The 19,950-nt window shown below is 37.1% G+C and overlaps 1 protein-coding gene across 1 annotated transcript in view; it reads right to left on the bottom strand.

Annotated features, from left to right (window-relative positions):
• The window catches only part of FREM2 (FRAS1 related extracellular matrix 2), a 146,756-nt gene that overhangs the window by 23,161 nt on the left and 103,645 nt on the right, over positions 1–19,950 (bottom strand). Inside the window, exons 7-16 of the mRNA XM_013948291.2 lie at positions 19,007–19,156; positions 16,806–17,015; positions 16,417–16,614; positions 14,622–14,786; positions 14,354–14,536; positions 12,218–12,348; positions 10,948–11,106; positions 9,133–9,436; positions 6,207–6,338; positions 4,633–4,964 (exon numbers count right to left, since the gene is read on the bottom strand). Of these exons, the coding sequence (XP_013803745.2) occupies positions 4,633–4,964; positions 6,207–6,338; positions 9,133–9,436; positions 10,948–11,106; positions 12,218–12,348; positions 14,354–14,536; positions 14,622–14,786; positions 16,417–16,614; positions 16,806–17,015; positions 19,007–19,156 (1,964 nt within the window). The remainder of the gene's footprint in view (positions 1–4,632; positions 4,965–6,206; positions 6,339–9,132; positions 9,437–10,947; positions 11,107–12,217; positions 12,349–14,353; positions 14,537–14,621; positions 14,787–16,416; positions 16,615–16,805; positions 17,016–19,006; positions 19,157–19,950) is intronic.

Here is a 19,950-nt window from a genome sequence, read left to right as displayed (position 1 = left end):
CCCCAAGAAGGCAGATGGTCAGGTAGGTCACAAGTGAAATGCAAAGCAGGTTTGTTCAAAGAAATCTGAATGTAGGTGAGAATGCAATACAGTCCTGAAATGCTAGCTCCTTGAAATGTTTAACCTCTGACTTTGTTACACAGCTGGTGTAATAACTTTATAAATTAGTTTTTTCTTCTTAGCACTTACTAAATTCATCTGTTTGCAGCTGGAGGAAAAAAAAAAAAAAAGCTCAAATGTTACTAAGCTTCCATGTCAAAGGAATACAACTTGTGGGGTTTTCTTAAACTTGATTGTGACAGCTGACTTTGACATAAAAATCTGAAAATAGAAAATTCTGTCCAGCTGTACCATCTAGTGAGATTTTCATAAAAGCTGACTTTTCCCCTTGAAATCTGATTTTATTAAAATTAGATGCAGTAAAGTTGGGAATATACTGCTTCTATATAAAAAAAAATACCTCTACAAACTGCCTTGTATAAACTGAGGCAATATATTGACAGGTTTTAAATCTATTTTTATATGGGATTTCCAAACTCTTCAGTGACATAACATGTGTAGCATAAATGGAACTGAACGTATTGGAAGAAAAACATTTTCAGTTTTGGCCAGAAGTAACTTTTTTTAGGGTAAAACAAACTGCTCTGTTGTACTCAATTACAGTAGCTTCAAGCTATCAATCTGTATGTTAAAATACTTTAGTATATGTTCTTCATCTTGTTGTTTCTGGCATAGACTTGCTTAACTAGTTGTTGTTAAAAATTTGTTATTGTAAAATTTGTTTGAATGGTAATTTCCTTGAGTCCCTATGCCAAGTCTGGCAATAGACTGGAATGAGAGAAAGTAACTTCCATGGATAAATACTTGGCCAGAACCACACAGGAGCCTTTAGATGCCAAACTTTCTAGCTAGAGTAAATAGTTACAACCATAGGAAATGAGATCAAATGACACTTCACACTCTACCAAATAAGCCTAGCCCAACACTTCAATATATACTTCATTAAAGGATAATCACTTATTTGGCTTTCACTTTTTGTTTTTTGTTTTTTATTTCTTTCAAGAATATCTGCCATTTTTCTAGCACCTCTATCTGAGAATCCAAGATGTCTGTAGTACTTGACTCTTACAATGTCTCCATAATGTAGGGTCCAGACAGAGATCACAGTCCAACCTTTATCAGCTACCTGAAGACATAGGGAGAAATCTCTCATGTAGGTGACTTTCATTTTTTTAAGGCCTCACTATGTCAAAAGACAGACCTTGAATTTCAGGCTGTGAGTGGAGGTTGTCCAAAAGAAAAATGTTGCTGCTAATCATCAGTGCTGAGCTTAATTTTAACAAGAACAGAAGTTTAATCCAAATGAATTGGCTCAGTTTAGAGAGGAGTTTATTTTTTAATACAAGTTCCTTAAACTGCATATCTAAATCTGTATTTAGATACATAAATACCTGATTGTTCAGATGTGGTGAATATGGGCTGATCCCAGGAACTAAGCATCAAGCTATATACTGAAAGAAATGCCACATGCAACTCACACAGGGTTTGCTCATGCAGAGAGTAATTGAGAAAGAGAATGGGTCATATGTGGAAAAAAAAAAAGAAAACTAAAACCTTCTCTGAATATATTATGGCAGTTCATGGGAACAAGTTAAGACAGCTGCAGCCTGCAGCAAACACAAGGAGCACTGCCAGAGGAAATACACCAGCTGCAGGTCTCCCACCTCACTTTTTCTTGACAACCTCATCTTCTTCCCCTGGTATAGGAGGAGCTCCCATAAAGTGAAGCTCCACATCACCAGGCTCTTGCCACTTGCTTTTGTGATATCTCTCTGTTTGATCAGTGCTACTTTTTGACCATAGAGATACTGGAGGGTCAGAATGGATAGGCAGAATTTGGCCTTAAAGATCTAGCCAAAATCTCTCTGGTAAATTCAAATACCAAGCTAGTAAATTTGCAGTGGGAGCAGGATGCAGCAAAGAGAGTTTTTGTTATTTTCTTATCTGTTCTGTCTGTATGGTAGAACTTAAACTTCCTTTGCGTGCTAAAAAACATGGTGAAAGCCATAGCTGCCAGGTTTCCTCTCAGAGAGGAGGGTTATTAATTGTTCACTGAAGGAGAGAAAAACAACAATGGTGACAACCACAGAGACAGGGCAATGACTGCCTCCCCTCTCAGCTGGAGAGGGTCATGTGAAGATAAAGACCAAACTTGGAGAAGAATTAAATGCAGGTGGGGGAAACAGGGAAGGCAGTGAAGTGCATACTGGCTGTGGGGGGATGTTTCACTGCAAGAAGTAATTCAGCTTGATATTTCACTTACCACGCTGTAACTTTTTAGCCATATCCTATAAGACATTAAAGGATGACTTCAGCTGCAGTTCCTTGGCTCTCATGGCTCATGTTCATCTTCCTCTGCTTTTAAGAGAGGGATCTTACCTAAGGTACATAAAGCTTCTGGAGCTTAAAGCAAGTACAGCTGTGTTCCTAGGCCATGCTACCATTGTGCATTCCCTCTGCAATCAAATATATAGTTTTTTTTCATTCACTAAAATATAGGAATGCTTCTTATTTTCTCCTCTGCTATATCCATATAGACATATATAGGTTTTATTTAGACTCATGTCACCAACTACCCAGCCTTTTCTCTATAGGGCTCAAAGGAACTTAAAATGGAAAGGATTAAAAACATGTCTTCCTTCCTTTTCACTGTGGGAGAAGTGGCCTGCACAGCTGACAGGATCAGCTGACAGCTGCTTGGCAGCTCTGTGTGCTTATGATTGTGTTGTGTGGGAAAGAAGAATATATGGCTGCATATTGTATGTCTTCCTGGGCATGAAGAGATAATCAAAGGAACAATGAATTGAAGAAATGAAATCATTCCAAGAACGGGGTGACTGCTGTCATTTTTATCTTGTGGGAATGTGGAAGGTTTACCTCCCCCACTCTCATGCCTCCCCTTCTCTGAAAGGGTCATGGTTCCAGTGGAATGTACCTGTAGGAGGATCTGCTTGTAGCAGAGGGGCAGCCCCAAGCAGATGCACCAACAGTGAGCTTTGAACACCAGGGCAGAATACCCTGAATTGGTTTCTCTAACAGAAAAGGAACCAGTACAGAGAAGAAAGCACTGAGATGGGATAGTCATGAAGGTCTTTGTGTCTAAGAAGCGGACAAGCTCTATGTTGTTCTGGTCTTATATTTTACAGAGTATACAGCCTCTAATGAAAAAGGGAAGAAAAGGAAGAAAAAAGGGAAGACACTTACAGAATAAGGTAAAATGTAGGCATGTCAGTATAAAAAGAAGAGAAAAATCGGCCTATGGGATTGGGTATCTAAATGTCCATTGGCACTTATGCTGTTAGTAATCAAACAGCTTTGTCTGCTATTGTACTTGCCCGTAGGTTTCTTTGGGCAACAACACCCTGTTCTCATGTGTAAAGCCTCATGCCATTTGGGACTGATAAACTAAGAATTTGTCCATTTTAACTTCCTGAGGAGCTGATAAGCAGATGGGCCATGGGAAAGATGAATACCCTTTAAAAAGCAGAGCAGGTAGGGCCATTTCACACAATGGCTCTATCTTTTCTATAGTGGTTCACCACATAAGACATTCCCAGGAGAGTGAGCTAACCTTGCCACACAGCTCTCATGGTATGGATGGACATTTCTGAAATAAGGTACTACATTTCCAGTCCTTCTTTCAGCCTATAGGATTATTCCCCAAGGGGACTTTTCTGTGCCATAAAGTATTGATCTTCACAGCTACAGTTTTTGTACTCTGGAGACTGTGGAGTCAGACAATCTTATGAAGCAAGTGATTGTACAGGGAAGAACTGGGATAAATTTTGCTGTCACTGCAGCAGAGGAAATGCTACATCCTTTTGATTCCATGTTACTACAGATTTCTAAGCATTTTCCAAGGGACACCTGAAGATCTAACTTCCTTGTTTCAATCCTCAAACCACTTTCACAGCTCTGTTCTTTAGCCATCCCACACTGGCAGCTTCTTTTTGCTTCTTGCCCAAGGAATTTTCTACTGGGTAACGAGACCACTGTGCTGTCAGCACTGACAGGTTTTGTGTCACAGAGAGCAAGAGATTAGCAGGGCCAAGCAGCTGGTAGGACAGTACAGTCCATTGTTATTAGCAGGAAGGCTCTTCACTTTTTCTTTTTTTTTTAAACTCTGTTTAAAGATAGTTACATCAGGACTAATACTAAATAGTATACTAAATAGTCCAGTACTATCAATATGCTAACAGCAAAGTTTTAGAAGGGTCTCATTCTAAGAAAAAACTAAGGTGGCTTACAATACAGTAAAAGTGGGATGTTTGTCCTAAAATACTGTAAAACTAAGTTGGGTGAAAATCCTAGGAAATTTAAGTCAAAAGAAATTATTCCTTTAATTTCAATTGGACTAGGGTTTCACACATAGTCTACTAGTATTTAATGGATATTGATAGCTTTAAGAAATAAGATGGGCTTAGGGGAACTCTATATACTGTAAAGAAAAAAAGAAAACTTTTCTTTTTAGACTAAATTAATACCAAAACCACTTACTTCTAGCACAGGTACATTAAAAGGGAAGTCTTTCATTTTAAGGACACATTACAGAATCAAGTAACAATTTGGTACCTGTCCATCTGTCCCAATGGTGCCTCCACAATCTGTGAGGAGCTCAGACATGTCATAATAGCTAACAAATTCCCATAAACAGGCTTCCAGACTCAGACTGCGGTAGAAGCGTAAGGTACTGGAGCCTCTAACTGTTGGGCTGTATTGATAGGGAATGGTTTCTCCAATCACATCTGGATTTTTCGTAGCATCAGTCAAGAAACCATGGTGAGTCTTTATTTCTGTGTAGTCCAACAGGTTAGAGCACTTATGGTTTCCAACTCTAGTTCCATCAGGGCTAAGTGTCAGCTCAAAGTTGGAGAGCTCTCTTGTGGAAATAACAGGCAGCATGCCTAAAAAAAGATTAAATTATAACACTATCACAAAATTTCAATGGCCACAGTTCTCTGATTTAGCCCATAGTTTGCCAACTACCAAGAATGCTATGCAGTACTTCTGTATTTTGAACTTACAGTAATTAATGTACTTTAGAATTCAAATAAAGATACTCTAAGTGTATATGAGAATGATATCCACAATAATTATGTCTTTACATTACGATAAAGCAAGTAAAAAAATTATAGATCTCCCAAGATATTTCTCAATCAGGATTGCGTGAAGTTGCATGTAAGCAACATGCTACAGAAGCATGTAAGTGATTAAAAGGCTTTATTTATTTTTTAAGGATAACTTTAGTGGTGGTCCATTTTCAGAAATATTATTTTAGATTACATTCTTCCATGTTAGACCAAGTATAGTGTAGTTTTTTGATAGGACATAAAAGAGATTATTCTCAAATAATTAAAACTGAACAACAGTTGCTAAAATAAATACATTTTCTATGCAAAAGTCTGATTTTTAAATTATTTTACTTTGATTTCCCACAAGATAGTGCAGCTTAGTGAGTTTATATTGTATTTAGCACAACTTGATACAACGATTTATAAATATTCATTAAAATGACTTTAAAACCCTGTGAAATAAATGAGCACAATTATATTTAACTTATAAATGTATAACCATGATAATTAATTAATTACAAGTCAAACAGCTAGTGATTTGCAGTTTTTGGGTGGGAGAGCTTGACTTATGTCTGTTGAGTGCTAGGCTATACATGCCCAGCTATTAAGGTAACATTTTCACATTGTATAGGCAATACTCCCAAGCTTATATCAAACTCTGTTCTCTGAAGGGCATTCTATAATCAATATTTAGACGTCTAGGAGTCTAAGGAGACGTATTTACTTTTCTTAGAATACTAGCTGTACAACACTTAATACTCCACAGGATAAATTCTTCCTTGATATAACTCTATGGGCTTCAAAGGAGTTTTACAAAGTGTAGGTCTAGCCCAATTTATGTAAACTACACAAGTAATCTGAAAACACTTAATCTTCAGATCAAGGAATATGTATCAATACAGTACCATATGCACCTTGCTGCAAACTAGACTTATTTGTTCATGACATTTTTCTCTGGCTGTACTTGTTTAAAGATTAGATTATGACTCTGGCTATTTAAAATAGCATGACTAATAAAATAACTCAGATAGTTTAAATAGCTTGTTATATACTCCACATCTGATTTTATCATACCATCAATATGCGGTATGGTGACTGTCAGTTTGATGAGATTGGCATAATCTGGATCTTCTGGGCCAGTATAACGCAATTTGGCAGAGAATGGTTCTGCTCCAACTACTCCTGACATACGAGGTTGACAAAGACCTAAGAGAAAATGGAGGAAGCAACTTTATGTTCACAGAAAATAATCCATACTTTGCATTGCATTAATTTTGGAAGCATTTTTTCCACTATATAGATTTTCAAAACAAAGATAATTTTCTGAAATGACAGGTAAATGCTTTGTGCAGCATTTATCACAGGTTTGAACAGGAATTTCTACATATGATGATTCAAACAGAAACCATTACTTGATCAACTGGATCACATTTTCAAAACCAGGTGATGACACCGAACTTGTACATATTCAGTTGTGTGTGTCACTGTACTTGCAAAGTAAGCAGCAGGTACCGTACTTCCTTACTGAAGTCCTCAGGGGCATATTATCCATTAATTCCTCCCACCCCCTTAAACACATACCTAACCTTATGGAAAATACCTCATCAGTATTCAGTTGCTTTTGGCACTGGATTAGGGTGTGGACCTATATATGCCTTCATAGGACCCTATAAGCCTCCTGTTCCCTCAGTGAGCAGTATGTAATTAGAATCACAGTGTCATAAACTAATTTTAGTTGGAAGGGATTTCTGCAAGTCATCTGATACAATCCTATGCTCAAGGTAGAGTCAGCTTCAAAGTCAAACCAGGTGGCTCAAGGCTTTGTCCAGTTGAGTTTTGAATTTCTCCAAGGACGGAGAATCTACAGCTTTCTTCTGCTCCTGTGTTAGTTCTGGCAGCCTCTTCCAGTATTAGTCCTGGCTTGTAAAACCAGCAGATTAGGTTTGTAACATGCTAACCATATGATCAGAGATCCATGCAATTTCTAGTCACATGGTTCAATGCAGTGGTGTCTTCATCCTGCTCTCATGAATTGTAGCACACTGTCATGGGATGGCTAAAGGATCTCAAGGTCCCCTAAGAAAGAAGCTAGCAGAAGTGAAACATCAGGACAGTTCTCTTAGTCCATGTTCTGCTCTTTGTCTGCTTGAGGAGTTATGAGAAAAGAGGAGTGCAGGGTCTCATCTTCTGGCGGACTTCATTTGGCTCAAGGGCGCTAAGTTGGAACCTTCTGGTGTGAGGTAAAACAAAACCTCTCTTCTGCACAAATGATGGCTTATTTTTTCTCAAATGCAAATAAGATGTGCTAAAGAGGCTAAAATGCAATTTTCTGCACAGTCTGACCTCCTTTTGAGAATTTAGTCTATGCACTGGAGGTCAAACACCCTCAAAGTTGAAAATATTCAGGATTTTGTCCAGTCTGTCTGACCATTAACCTTCTTTCAAAATAGCATCTAGCACTATTTAACTTTTTGCCCTTATGTTGTATATGTTCTTCAGAATTGGTGACTTCAACATAATGAGTTAGCTTAGGTATTGCAAGTAATACACACATAGCTGTTCAGTGATGGGCATAGGCCAACTAGCCCTGCTAATTTGTCATTTTTAATTCAAGTAGTGTATTATAACACTAACATAGCCAGTCTGTTTCACATAACCAGACCAGCTCATGCAGCACCCAGTTGTCTGTCTTTAAAAAGCAAGGCCCTGCATCTTGTAGACAATACCCTTAGACAGAGTCCTCTTTCGGGTATAGGATTCTTGTTAGCACAGACAAAGGTTACTTGAGCCTACAGTCAAAATGTGGAATAAAGGAAGCAGGCAAATAGAAATTCTGTACAATAGATGGAATCCAAGTTCTTAAAGCTCTAACTCAGCAGAAACAAAATTTTTTAACTCAAATATTTAGTTGGAAAGGCTGAGGAAATTAAAATGATAATGCAAATGAAGCATCATGTAATCTATTATGCACTGTAAGACCTTATAAAAAACAGAATAGTTAATGCAACTACAAAACCAGCATAGGTGACACAAAGAATATGTATTATCTGCAGAAGGGTAATAAAATACAATGTTTTGAAATTTTACTTTGGTTGCTGACTCATTTTCCAGATTATACAATAATCAGAAGTATCTGCAATTTCTAGGATGAAATAGCATATACCATCAGACCACTCGCATATCAGTTCTCAACCCCTGCTTTGTAATGCTATTCAGTACCAGTGTCATGAAAATAGCTAGCTGGGCAAAGGAGGTAGACTAGAATATCTCCACTGACTGAAAGCATGCAGCATCAGTTCAACCTTTATTAGTTATCAGAGAATCAGAGAGAGAGAGAGAGAGAAAGAGAATCAGAGAAAGAAGGAGGGGAGGAAGGGCGAATATTAGGAATAACCAAACCATAGAAAAAGTTTCAGTCTATGCCCTGTTAATGGATACCAGTTGTTTCCAGTAACAGAACCAAACCAAATCAAAGTTTATCTCTGGTACTGATTCTCATGTGTCTATGAAGGCATGAATGCCAAATGAAGCTTTTCATCTGGCTAGATATTGGTAATAGCACTCCCATGTGTACTCTCCAATGACTAACAGGAGATGACATCATACCGCAACATTACTACAGTTTCAAAGCCAACAGAAACCAGGCTTCATTAATTCCAATGCACACTTAATACTGTTCTCCAGAACACACAAGTTTGTTAGCGGCGAACTATTTAAAGTTGACTAGCAAAGATGAGAACCATTCCCTTTATACACTTTTCTGCTGTGCTGAGAAAACAGATTTTGCACCACTTCTTGCTTTCTCTGTGCCTACAAAGATGTATTTTTTTCCTTTAGCAATCAAAGTTAAGGTTTTCTGAGTCTGGACATCTCTATGAACAACTGAAGAAAAGGTAAGACTGTGACATTAAAACTCCTTGTCACGTCACCAGAATTTTTTAGGATGGAATTTGGGATCAAAAAGCAATCTAGGGGTTTGCAGCAGGTGATGATGTCTTACCTTCCGATATGCTTATAGTTACAATAGGACTCATAAGCTCAAGACCTTCGTTACCATCTGAATTCACAGCACGAGCTGCACACTGGACACGAGAACCAGCTTGAAAGTAAATGGAGTCTAGCGTGATCATCTTGGAGGAAGTGAAGAAGGTATCAAAGTCAATCTCCTTCATGGGGTTAGTAACACCATCAGGACTAGTGGGCGCACTCACAAGCCACCGGTATTGTGTCAGAGTATTATTAATGTTCTCACTGGCACATATTGAACCAGTCTTGTCAAAGTCTTCATATTTAGGATTGCAAGCCTGCAGAACAAGGCAGATGTGTAACAATTTATTTGCTTCATGGCAAAGGAATTTTAATTTATCAAGAGTCAGGAAACTCAGCAACATGGAACTGATAACTTCAGCAAATCTCTTAAGTAAACACCTTATTTTGACAGTGATGCTTTTAGCACTGTTCTGCTAAATTAAAAGTAGGTTTAATTATGGTTATTGAAATGAAAAATATCATTAATTAAAATTATGGTTTACTGGTCAAAACCTAACATAGTTATGCAGGTACAAATTGCACTTCCATATACTAGTTTAACTTGAATTTCACCCTTTGGTCCAATTTTGTAAATACACTTCTCATTTTAAGTTTTTTGTTTTGTTTTCTTGCTATTTGTTTTGTATTTTGGGGAACCATTCCTGTGCATAATGAATGCTATCAGAAATAAACTGAAGGTGCAGACAGACCAAATCCTTCCTCAATGCATATGAATATTCATACAAATTATTTTATCACAAAACTGCAACGAATGAAGGCTGTAGTACTTCAATGAACAATATTCATTTTCAGTCTGTGACACTCACTGAAAACAGTGGCTCATCTGTTATCTCTAGTGATTTTAACTGTACAAATTACATCTTAAATTAAGTCAAGGCAATCCAGGAAATAGTATACAGTCATTCAATCATAGACACTGTGTTCACATTGGACTGTTCTTGCTGATGGACAGGTGAAACATATTTTTCTGATTTTTGTATCCTGAAAATTGATTTGCTATTCAAACAAATCAGATTAGCTCTTAGGCCAGTTCTACCTTAAACTTATGTGTAATTTACAATAATACAGACTGATAAGGAGTGCCTTTCCTCTCCGTCCCAATAAGTAAAATATGTGCAATGATGATTAGACTGCAGTAGCTCTATGCCTCCCTATTTCAGCAGAACTTTTAGAGACTTGGCTCCATTAAAGCATTTTTGTGGTGTTTAGCTGTTGGAGTGTGAGTGTATTACCTAACTTGGAACTGTAATGAAGACAAACAAGGTTTGAGGCTATAATTGGCATTTACTGATTTGCTCGTTTTCTAATTCTTCACTGTGAAAGGATAACTTTTTAAACTTATTTGATAAATGTAACAGCCAGCTTTTCCTTTTATGAGGCAACGACAGAGGGAACTGTTTTTAAATCATACACCATTTTATTTTTCATATCGCTTACCTGAACATTTTGTGTAAAGAAAAAAAAAAGGTATATCACAGTCCTCATAGCACATACTTTTATATGAAACAACTATATCCTAGGCAAATAAAGAGTGCTGCTTTATGAGAGACACAGAACTGTTTATTTTCTGCTCTGTAGAGATAAATACTATATGAAGAAGGTGTCCTGCTTTGAAACAGTCCTCTACCACATCTCACAGGCAATATAAAAGCCAATTGCTCCTATGAACAAACCCATAAAATGAACAAATCCATACACATTGCTCCTTCAAACAAATCCATATCCATATACTGATCTTGTTCCATCTTTTCACATAGATACTCACTGTGATACAGATGACAGGATAGCCAGCTATGGGACTGGTTCTGTCTTTAGCTCTAGAAGTATCATCATATATCAAAAGGGATGCAACTTGAGGGACTGAAGGAAAGGTGACATCTGCCATGCTGTTCATTTCTTCAACGTACACAATGGCCTTGGCTGACTGATAATGAAAAGGCAGAAACAGTTCTTTGTGAACATTTAAATATTCTAGCTGGACTTTGATCAGAACATGTCTAGCCTTTCAAACGCTGTCCCAAGACAAGTTATAAAACTCAGTTTGTTGAACAACTGAAAAATGATTGAGGCACTGGAATCGAAGAATAATTGAGGTTGGAAAGGACCTGTGGAGATCCCTAGTCCAATCCTTCCTCCTCAAAGCAAGGTTAAGGGTAAGGGGTGTGTGTGTGTATATATATATGTGTGTGTGTGTGTATGTATGTATATGTATGTATGTATATACACACATATATTTATACACACACACATGTATATACAAATATATATATGTGTGTATATATATATTTTTTTGAAAGCATATTGCAGATGATAAAAGCAAGTGTTAAAAGGAACTTAAGGTACCAGATCATTTAACTTCTTGTGTCTCAGCATTCTTGAATCGCTTAAGTATTCTGGTAGAACTCTGATTTGTACTGTGCTTTAACTGCCTGAGAGAAATGTGGAGTTTATCATTAACAAAGGATGTATCTCTTCTGTCTGCCTACCTGGAGGCAGACTACTTAAAGTGTGATCCTGATGAAAGGGCCAAAGAGTCTGAAGAATATTTTGTGGAGAATCAGAGGAAAATGCTGTTGTGCTAAAAGTATATATGATATAATGCCAGATTACAAGAATGTGTGGTTATTTCAGTTTATGCAACAAGCATAGTATTAACATTGTTTTGACAGTAGAAGTTATATTTCATATGACTGCTGTTTTTGCAGTTTAGAGGTTATACTTTATTGCTAGTCACTGTTTCCAAGAGGACATCAGTTTTTAGGACTGATTTGACGAAGAAAATTTATCTGGAAGAATATCTTGAAGATTTCTGTTCTATATACGCTCTCATATCACTCCATGAACCCTATTGACATGGGAACAAAATATTTTGAATAGGTGCTGCAATGTCAGCTGGAATGATCTACTTTGGCTTTTAAGTTATAAGCCAGGATAGCATGTATACACCTTATAGGAAGAATAAAGCTATAAGCTGAAAAGCAAAAAGAGATCTATTTACCAGATTTGCTGTTGAATATTTTGCATCAATTATTTACCTGTATTTCTGCAACCATGTTCTCATCAGGCTTCAGGTGCACAGTGAAGGCTTCTCTCATTTCCCTAACTCCATCAAAGAGAACTTCAATCTCCACAAAGTGCTGTGTTTCACCCTCCTTAAACTCGATTTCTAAAAATGTAATTAGATACTTAAAAATAAATCTTCTGATCACAACAGTCAGGCAGTAATTCTAGGTTCATCCATAAGATATCACAGTTAATACTCACTTTTCAAATTCCAAATGTTCATATGAGTTCATTTAGTTTATTCTGTGTCATGCTAAAAATAATAGTGAATAGCAAGTCACACACACACAAATCACTGAAAATGGAGCAACCTCATCATCATAAAAGAGATTTGCAATGACTAGGATTTAGTCTAAGAGAACTTAATATTTTTAAACTGATCTGTGACTAATTGTTAAATCATTATTGGCAACATATGTGAATGACCAAAAGTTTACAGAATAGTACATAAATAGTATTGTTGGGTTTATTCAAACAATGCATTTTAATACCATACTATATACCAAAAAATAAGGCATGAAGCCAGAGTTATAAAAAGAGGTACTATCTTTTGAAAAGCATTGTCTCTGAAAAGACTTCTGAGGTCATGGTGGATGAAAAATTCTATCTTAGCTGACAGTATTACAAGGACACTGTTATTCTTGAACGTATTAGCTACTAACAGTGAAGAAAAAATTGGGAAACTATTAACATTTCTGTATGGAATAGGTGAGAGTGATACAAAAAAAGCAGAAACATTTCTAATGTCTGTATTTTTAAAAGGATATAAAAATAACTGAAGATGGCACAGAAATGACCAACAAAAATTATGTCAGGACCAAATGAAAAAAAAACCTTACAAAAAGTGATGTGTTGATTAGTATATGTAAACACCAACATAGAGAAAAAATACTAATGAGCTAATGCTAATGAGCTCTGCACTCTTTAGAGTGAGGCATAATAAGCAGTAGTGGATGGAAGCTGAATTACATGCGTTTAAATGGGAAAGAAGGTACCAATTTTATTATAAAGAATGATAGGGACTGACCAGTGAAACAAAATACTAAGACACATTTATCATCTTCCAGTGCTTTGAAATCCAGACTGGATGGCCTTTCTGAAGCATTTGCTTTCTCTAACCAGCGGTTATTGGGCTCAGTACAGAAGTACTTGGGGAAAACTCAGGGAATGCTTTGCTCTATAACATGTGAGATGGAGCTGTAATCCAGGATCTATTACAGAGATCACAAAAGAGTAACATAGCAACTGGTGCATTTTCCAGAAGACTGATGGTTTGGATCCCATTTTATGCCTTTACCAGAGGTGCATGCAAATTATTCTGCAGTCACCTCTTCTTAAGATAGGATGGGTTGATGGAGTCAGGTTTCTCATATTTGTGCGTGGAGTGGAGTTACACTATCACTACAGCCATACACATACAAATATGACAGCCCTAGCAGCTGGTGAGCCCAGCCGAAGAGCCGATTTACATGACCCACCTGAAGCTCATTTCAAGTCTCATAACTAGATTAGGTAGTTTTTCTCTAGTGTTTTGCCTTTCTTCTTGTTGTCTGTAGTCATTTTTTTCTTTATTGCAAAATACATTTCTAATTATTTACTGACATTTCTGTCCTACATAGATCTTACTCTTATAATCCCTTTATCTTGCTTTACCTTTTCTCTCTCAAATGTTACTTTATTATTGATTGTAATTATTGGGTTAATCAACTACTGTTTACAGTATAATGCTATGAATACAATCTCCTTTTCAAATTTCAGTTTAGAAGTTTTATGATCATAGAGGAGTGCATTTCAAATCATTATAAATTTCTCATTTATTAGTATAGCTGTTGCTCAAACTACAGTACTTATAAGGACTGCTAAGACTCCACTCTTAATTATAGACAGAACATTGCACATCCAGTTTTTGGGCATTAGGCTTGAAAGGAATGGAATCCTGTTCCAATGGCCTTTTGAATTTGAATAGAAAATTATATTAATGGATGTGGTTGCAAAGTTATCTATTCACAAAGTTATTTCATTCTTCAAACATTACACTACAGTCATGAATAAAAAAAAAATAGTAGGATATGATACTCATTGGAGTGAAAGTAGGAGCTTTTTCTTACCTTCTGATATAGGGTGATAGTCTTCTCCAGAAGTAGCAGACCCATCCTTTGTATGAACTCTCACAACAGAAACCTTGGAATTGTCTCCCAGACGAAGCACTGGGATTTTTACCACTACTACTTGCCTTGTGTCCTTTGGTTCACTCACACTAAATTTGGTCTCACCAAACTTAATAATAGCTTCTGTAATTAGAGGAAAAATATTTTCAGAGAAGTACACAAATGGAATTCCAGACACCAGTTTCATAGTAACAAAATAATTTCTTACTGTCTGCATCATCACGAATCTTTATCAGGGTCTCATTTTGTTCACCAATAGAGGCACCAAAGGAAGAATCACTTCTTGGAGTGCCAAGAACTAGACGTAGTTCTTCCTCTTCTTCATGGAAAGTATCATCCATAAGCACAAGTGTGCAAGGCTTCTCAGTCTCACCTGCAATTATTATGAAGATAACATCATGCAGAACTAGGGTGTTCTTTGCTGTATTACAGCACATTTCTCCAAGTTCATGGACCCACAGGCTGCTTCTGGTCTAACTGATCACCCACAAATATATGTGTCTAAACTTACTGAATGTTCTGAGACTCTGGGAATAAAGGACTTAGGCCTTCTACAAGACCAACAAAAGTTGTAAGTAATATGCAGAGTATCTGGCTCCCAATGTTATGCTTAGTGGTCTCATCATCAGGAGAATGATTCCTACATCCCTGACAAAAGGAACGGCACAGGATACAAGAGAGATGGGGACAATTTGCAAGGTTTTTCCATCACTATGCATCTAATAATGATAAAGGCTCTTCAAGATGAAGGGGATGAGAAGAAGCAGGCCTAAGCTGAGGCACAGGTATCTTCCCTTTTTATGCACCTTGTGTTTTCTGCAAGGAAGAATTTGGTATTTGTCATAAACATTTGTGTAACATCTGGGATGCTGACTGTGTTCATTTTCTGAAGTGTTTTTTTCCTCATAGAAAATAAATTATCCATTAAGAGAAAAAAAATCCAAAATATTTATCCTGCTCATTTTTACAAGGGAAACGTGCAGGAGACTGTATTGAAACTGCTGCATCTTAAACAGGCCTGAGGAGTTTATGGACACAAAGTATGATCCCAACAGACCTCTTTGTTGAAGAAACAGTAGGGAGACACTAGAAGAAAAGAGGAAAAAGTCACCCGTAAGGGGCCTGTGTCTATTAATCCTAAAAAGTGGGACTCTGGTTCCTGGTTTTGCAGAAGCAATGGCAAAGGCATGGAGCACATGATAGCACCAAGGTTGAGGCCAGTTCCAAATGAAAGCAGACTGAATAAATCTTCAAAAGAGTTTATGTATACATGGTACATGTATATGCAAATGTGAAGCTCACGATTTCTGTGATAAAGGCATACCAAGGATTACATACTGATGACAATACTTTTTCAGAGCTTTGAAAAATATTGTGTGTGTGTAAACTGAAAGGACAGAAAGACTAAGCTGTCTTCTGCACAAATAGAGAGCATCAGGCAATATTCTTTCAAGGCAGTGACACCTCACTTATTTGTGTTTCATCTCTAATGTGACATATTAAGAACCTGATACTGGAGGACTAGCTTAGGAAAGCCTACCTGGGAAAAACAGTCACCCAGAAATGAGAGAGCAAAGAATAAAAATGAGCTATATCCTTGTTGAAAGGTCTTTTAATCATTTCAGTGCAAGTCAAATACATTTACCAGAAATCTGCCTAATGAAGGGCAGAACTTCCGAAGTTTCTTTCCTCACAGCAGGTCTGTGCTATTGTTGCTGTGTTACTCTGAACCTGCTTGGACTATGGTGGATCACAAAGACCCTTGCATTCAGGCTGGAGGCTGATCCTTTATGAAGAAATGTCCCTCTGGTCCCTATTGATCATCTCTCCAGTTCAGAAGTGAAGCAAAAGGGAACAAGAAACATCATCTGCCCGCATTCTACCCATGTGTATAGAGAAAACTTTGTTTTTCAGAGCAGTCTTTTTGGCACCATTTTATGTTAAAACACTTTAAAAAAAATCAACTCAATAGACTAAAGGCTTCTAAAATAACAAGAGCTTACCAGGAAGGAATGTGATGATGGAACTGTCAGTATTAGGGCGTTCTTCAAAGTCCATCATTACCTGAGCTGAACCTTGTCTTGTATAGCATCTCACAGTGGATGTATACTGGATATCCCCACTCCTGTATATCATGGCAGAAATCTGTCCATCATTTTCATTGCCTACACATACAGGTTCTTTAAACTGCATCTTAGGCACTGGGCAGAAAAATATAAAAAGCATGTATAAAATATGACTGCAAAAGTTATCATATCTTCTGTTCATTATTTTAAATTTTGTTCTGCTATATTGCATCAGACATATAACATAAATCTCAGCAGTCTTCCACCTCCTGCATGGAAATACACTGTAAATTAAATGTAAAAAGGTACAAATAATTAATACTCACAATCAGAGACTGAGTCATTAATGAAGATGGTAGCCTTGCTTGGTTCTCCAAGGGCAGCGTTCATGGGCATTCTTAGCACAAGCTCAAACTTCTCAGTTCCTTCTAACATCGGCTGTCCAAGGTCATCCAGAATGACCATGCGAAACGTCTGCATATCGACTCCAGGGGCAAAATCCAAATTACGACTGATGCCCACATAATCTACCCCAGCTACCAAGAGAAACCAGATGGAAAAATATCAAATTTCACTGCATGTAATTAAAAATACAAATATCTATCATTAGGCAGTTAATTTTAGCAACAGGTAAATTTGTTTTTTCTTTAAATATAATTTTAAAATTTGCCAATTTTTGGCAGTCATGTAAAGCAAAAATATCTCTTGACCGTTTAAGTTGGACTATAAAATAAAACAATTTGGTCATTTTTTTGTTTAATGATACAAGCCACATAACAGGCCTGATTCTTTTCTATGTAAATCAAAAATTACTCAGGCAAAATTAGTAAAGTTGGTTTAAGTGAGAACTGAAACTAAGCATAAAGCTTTGAGAGAGAATCTGGAAATGAAGCAGAGTCATTTGGAAAGAAAATTAATATTATTCTGTAATGAAGTTGCAAGTTTTGTGACTAACGTAGAAAGGGAGGCAGAAAAGTGAGCTAACTGTAAGGAAGAACAGCTGTTCAGAGGAGTTGTGTAACAAGTACGAATGGAAAACAAAAGAATCAAATTTTGCCCAGACCATGTCAGGTGGGGTTTTGCACCTTCTGCTGTTAAAGAAAGTTTTATCTGTGTTTGGTTTGTTTTTTTGTTTTTTGTTTTGTTTTTTAAGCAAACCAAGCCAACCCAAAACAAACCAACGACAAGGAAGCAAATGAAACAAGATATATTGACTAGAACATGACACCATGTCTGGGAACCAAAGCAGTAAATGTGCCTAGGACTCCAGTGAAAGACTGAGTTTTAATGTGCATTTTCAGGGAGATTAAGCAGCAGCAGAGCTGCTGAAACAAATCTCTGGAGGGAATAAAGATTCATGGAAATTTAAATGGTTTGTCTGGAATTCTGTGAATTTGACAAAAGTTGGTCAGATGCAAGGCCATCATTTGATGGGCACTTGCCTAGCATCCTTATTGGTCTACCCCAGACCTGAGCCTCTAAGGCAGGGTGTCAGGACTGTCAGCTCAGCATAGCAGTTCCACTGCTGCATCACGTCAAGACTGAGAACCAGCTCCACAGCTTTTGCAAGCAGACAGCCATGTCAGAGCTTCAAGGCTGTGACCAACAGACTAGAGAGCCTGAGAGCCATGTCAGCCGTGAATTTTGGTTCCCTGCTCCAGAGTCAGGCTAAAATCCAGGAGGTCCTGGCACAATGAATCGATTCTTACTTTATGGAAATGTGTTTTTTTTCCCACAGAAAAAAAATAATTAAAGATTCAGGATGAGATAAAGACTTCAGCTCATGTAAAAAAGCCCTGTAAAACTTCAGAAATGAAGTAATCACATATTTTTCTCAGACCTCTTAATAATTTCCTTTTTCAAGACAAAGCATACAAATGTAGAAAGACATGCTATAGGCAAACGTGTAGATTCCCCAGATCCCTATCGTAAGAGTAAAGTTTTACACAATTTTGCCTATCTGAAAATTAGCTGAGCAGACGAACTCTACTGTCTGCTTACATTCAGTATAAGCATCTAAGGAAGATAATTGGTCTGTCTTAGTTTTAAACATCCTGATTCATAAAAAAAATATGGTACACCAGCACTTGATTCTGCAGATGAAGGTTCTGTCAAAGCAGCACTGAACTACACAGGTAAGGTGGCTACACAGGATATTGGACAATAATTTCTTACTGTCTACAGTAAAAGTGGGAGGAGTAGACTCTTCATATTGGAAGGTGATTATAACTCTGTGCCTAGCAAACACTGTTGAGGCAAAAATCAATGGCCTTTGTGTGAAAATATTTTATATGAACATTTGAAGACATTTCTCTCAGTGCTAGACTTCAAAGTTGCTCCTACTTCTGTACTGAGAGCAAATTCCATAAATAAGTACATAATTTGTTTAAATAATAATAAGACCTGCTAAAAACAGGAGACACAGGAATTCCATCTCATGTAGCTGAACCTATATCAAAGTAAGATCAAATGTACTAGCGTTCATTGTTGAGACGTATTATGAAACTAGAGTAAAATAGTAACTTACCCTCTGCAGTTACTGGTTCAGATTTGCGAGACCTCACTGTAACAGAGGCAGCTTTAGACAGATCGGTTCCTGTCCTCCAGACACGTACCTCAACATAGCCAGCACTCTCGTCAACATAGTATTCATCATCTCCAAAGTAAAATGCTGGTTCTGGTGAAAGGGGAATAATGTCCATTAATGCTTCTTTATCTTATGTTCAAGGTAAAAAGAGAGTATAATATTCACATTAGACAATGGAGAGCACTTCACTCTTTTCAGCAAGTAAAATATAATCTTTTTTAAAAAAGCTTTAGAATTTTTACTAAGAATTTTTACTTGACTTAACACAAAGTTATATTTTGAGTATTTGTTTGCCTATTTTGGAGCAGTAATTGTTATACCTGCATTGTGCTCTTTTCCTTGCCTCCTGCACTTTCAACTTTGTGTGTCAGTAGGTATGAGTGTGTGTGCAAAAACAAGTGTGTTATCTCATTAAACTCATTTGAGCTGGGTCCTATGCACAAGCCAGAAAATTCCTTGCATTTTTCACTTCAGTGCAAACAGACAAAGGTGAACAGGGATAAGAAAACCTTAAATAAAATGTTCTCACAGATTCCTGTTGTTGAAACCAGACTGGAACATGATACATAACTGGAGCTGCTTTTCAAAATGTTTTCCAGCTAACCAAAGGGGTAAAGACTTGATTGTAGTTCCCTACATCCAGCATTTAAAACAAAATCAATCTTATTTCATTTCAGTGGAATGTGAGTAGTCTTTTATCTTAATATTAAGTCCTACAGCTTGTAAGAAAAAAAGAGCAAAAAGCAAAGGAGGATAAGTGTTATCCCACATAACAGAAATAATTTTATCTTCTTTTTTCCTCCCTTTTTTCAGCTTGTCTATCCATAGCAATTTTGCAAAGTAAACCAGCTTGAACACATAGCCAGCTACAGCCTGAGTGTGTA

Source organism: Apteryx mantelli, chromosome 1, assembly GCF_036417845.1.
Source record: "Apteryx mantelli isolate bAptMan1 chromosome 1, bAptMan1.hap1, whole genome shotgun sequence".
Lineage (NCBI taxonomy): Eukaryota > Metazoa > Chordata > Aves > Apterygiformes > Apterygidae > Apteryx > Apteryx mantelli.
This window is presented reverse-complemented; position numbering and strand designations above follow the sequence as displayed.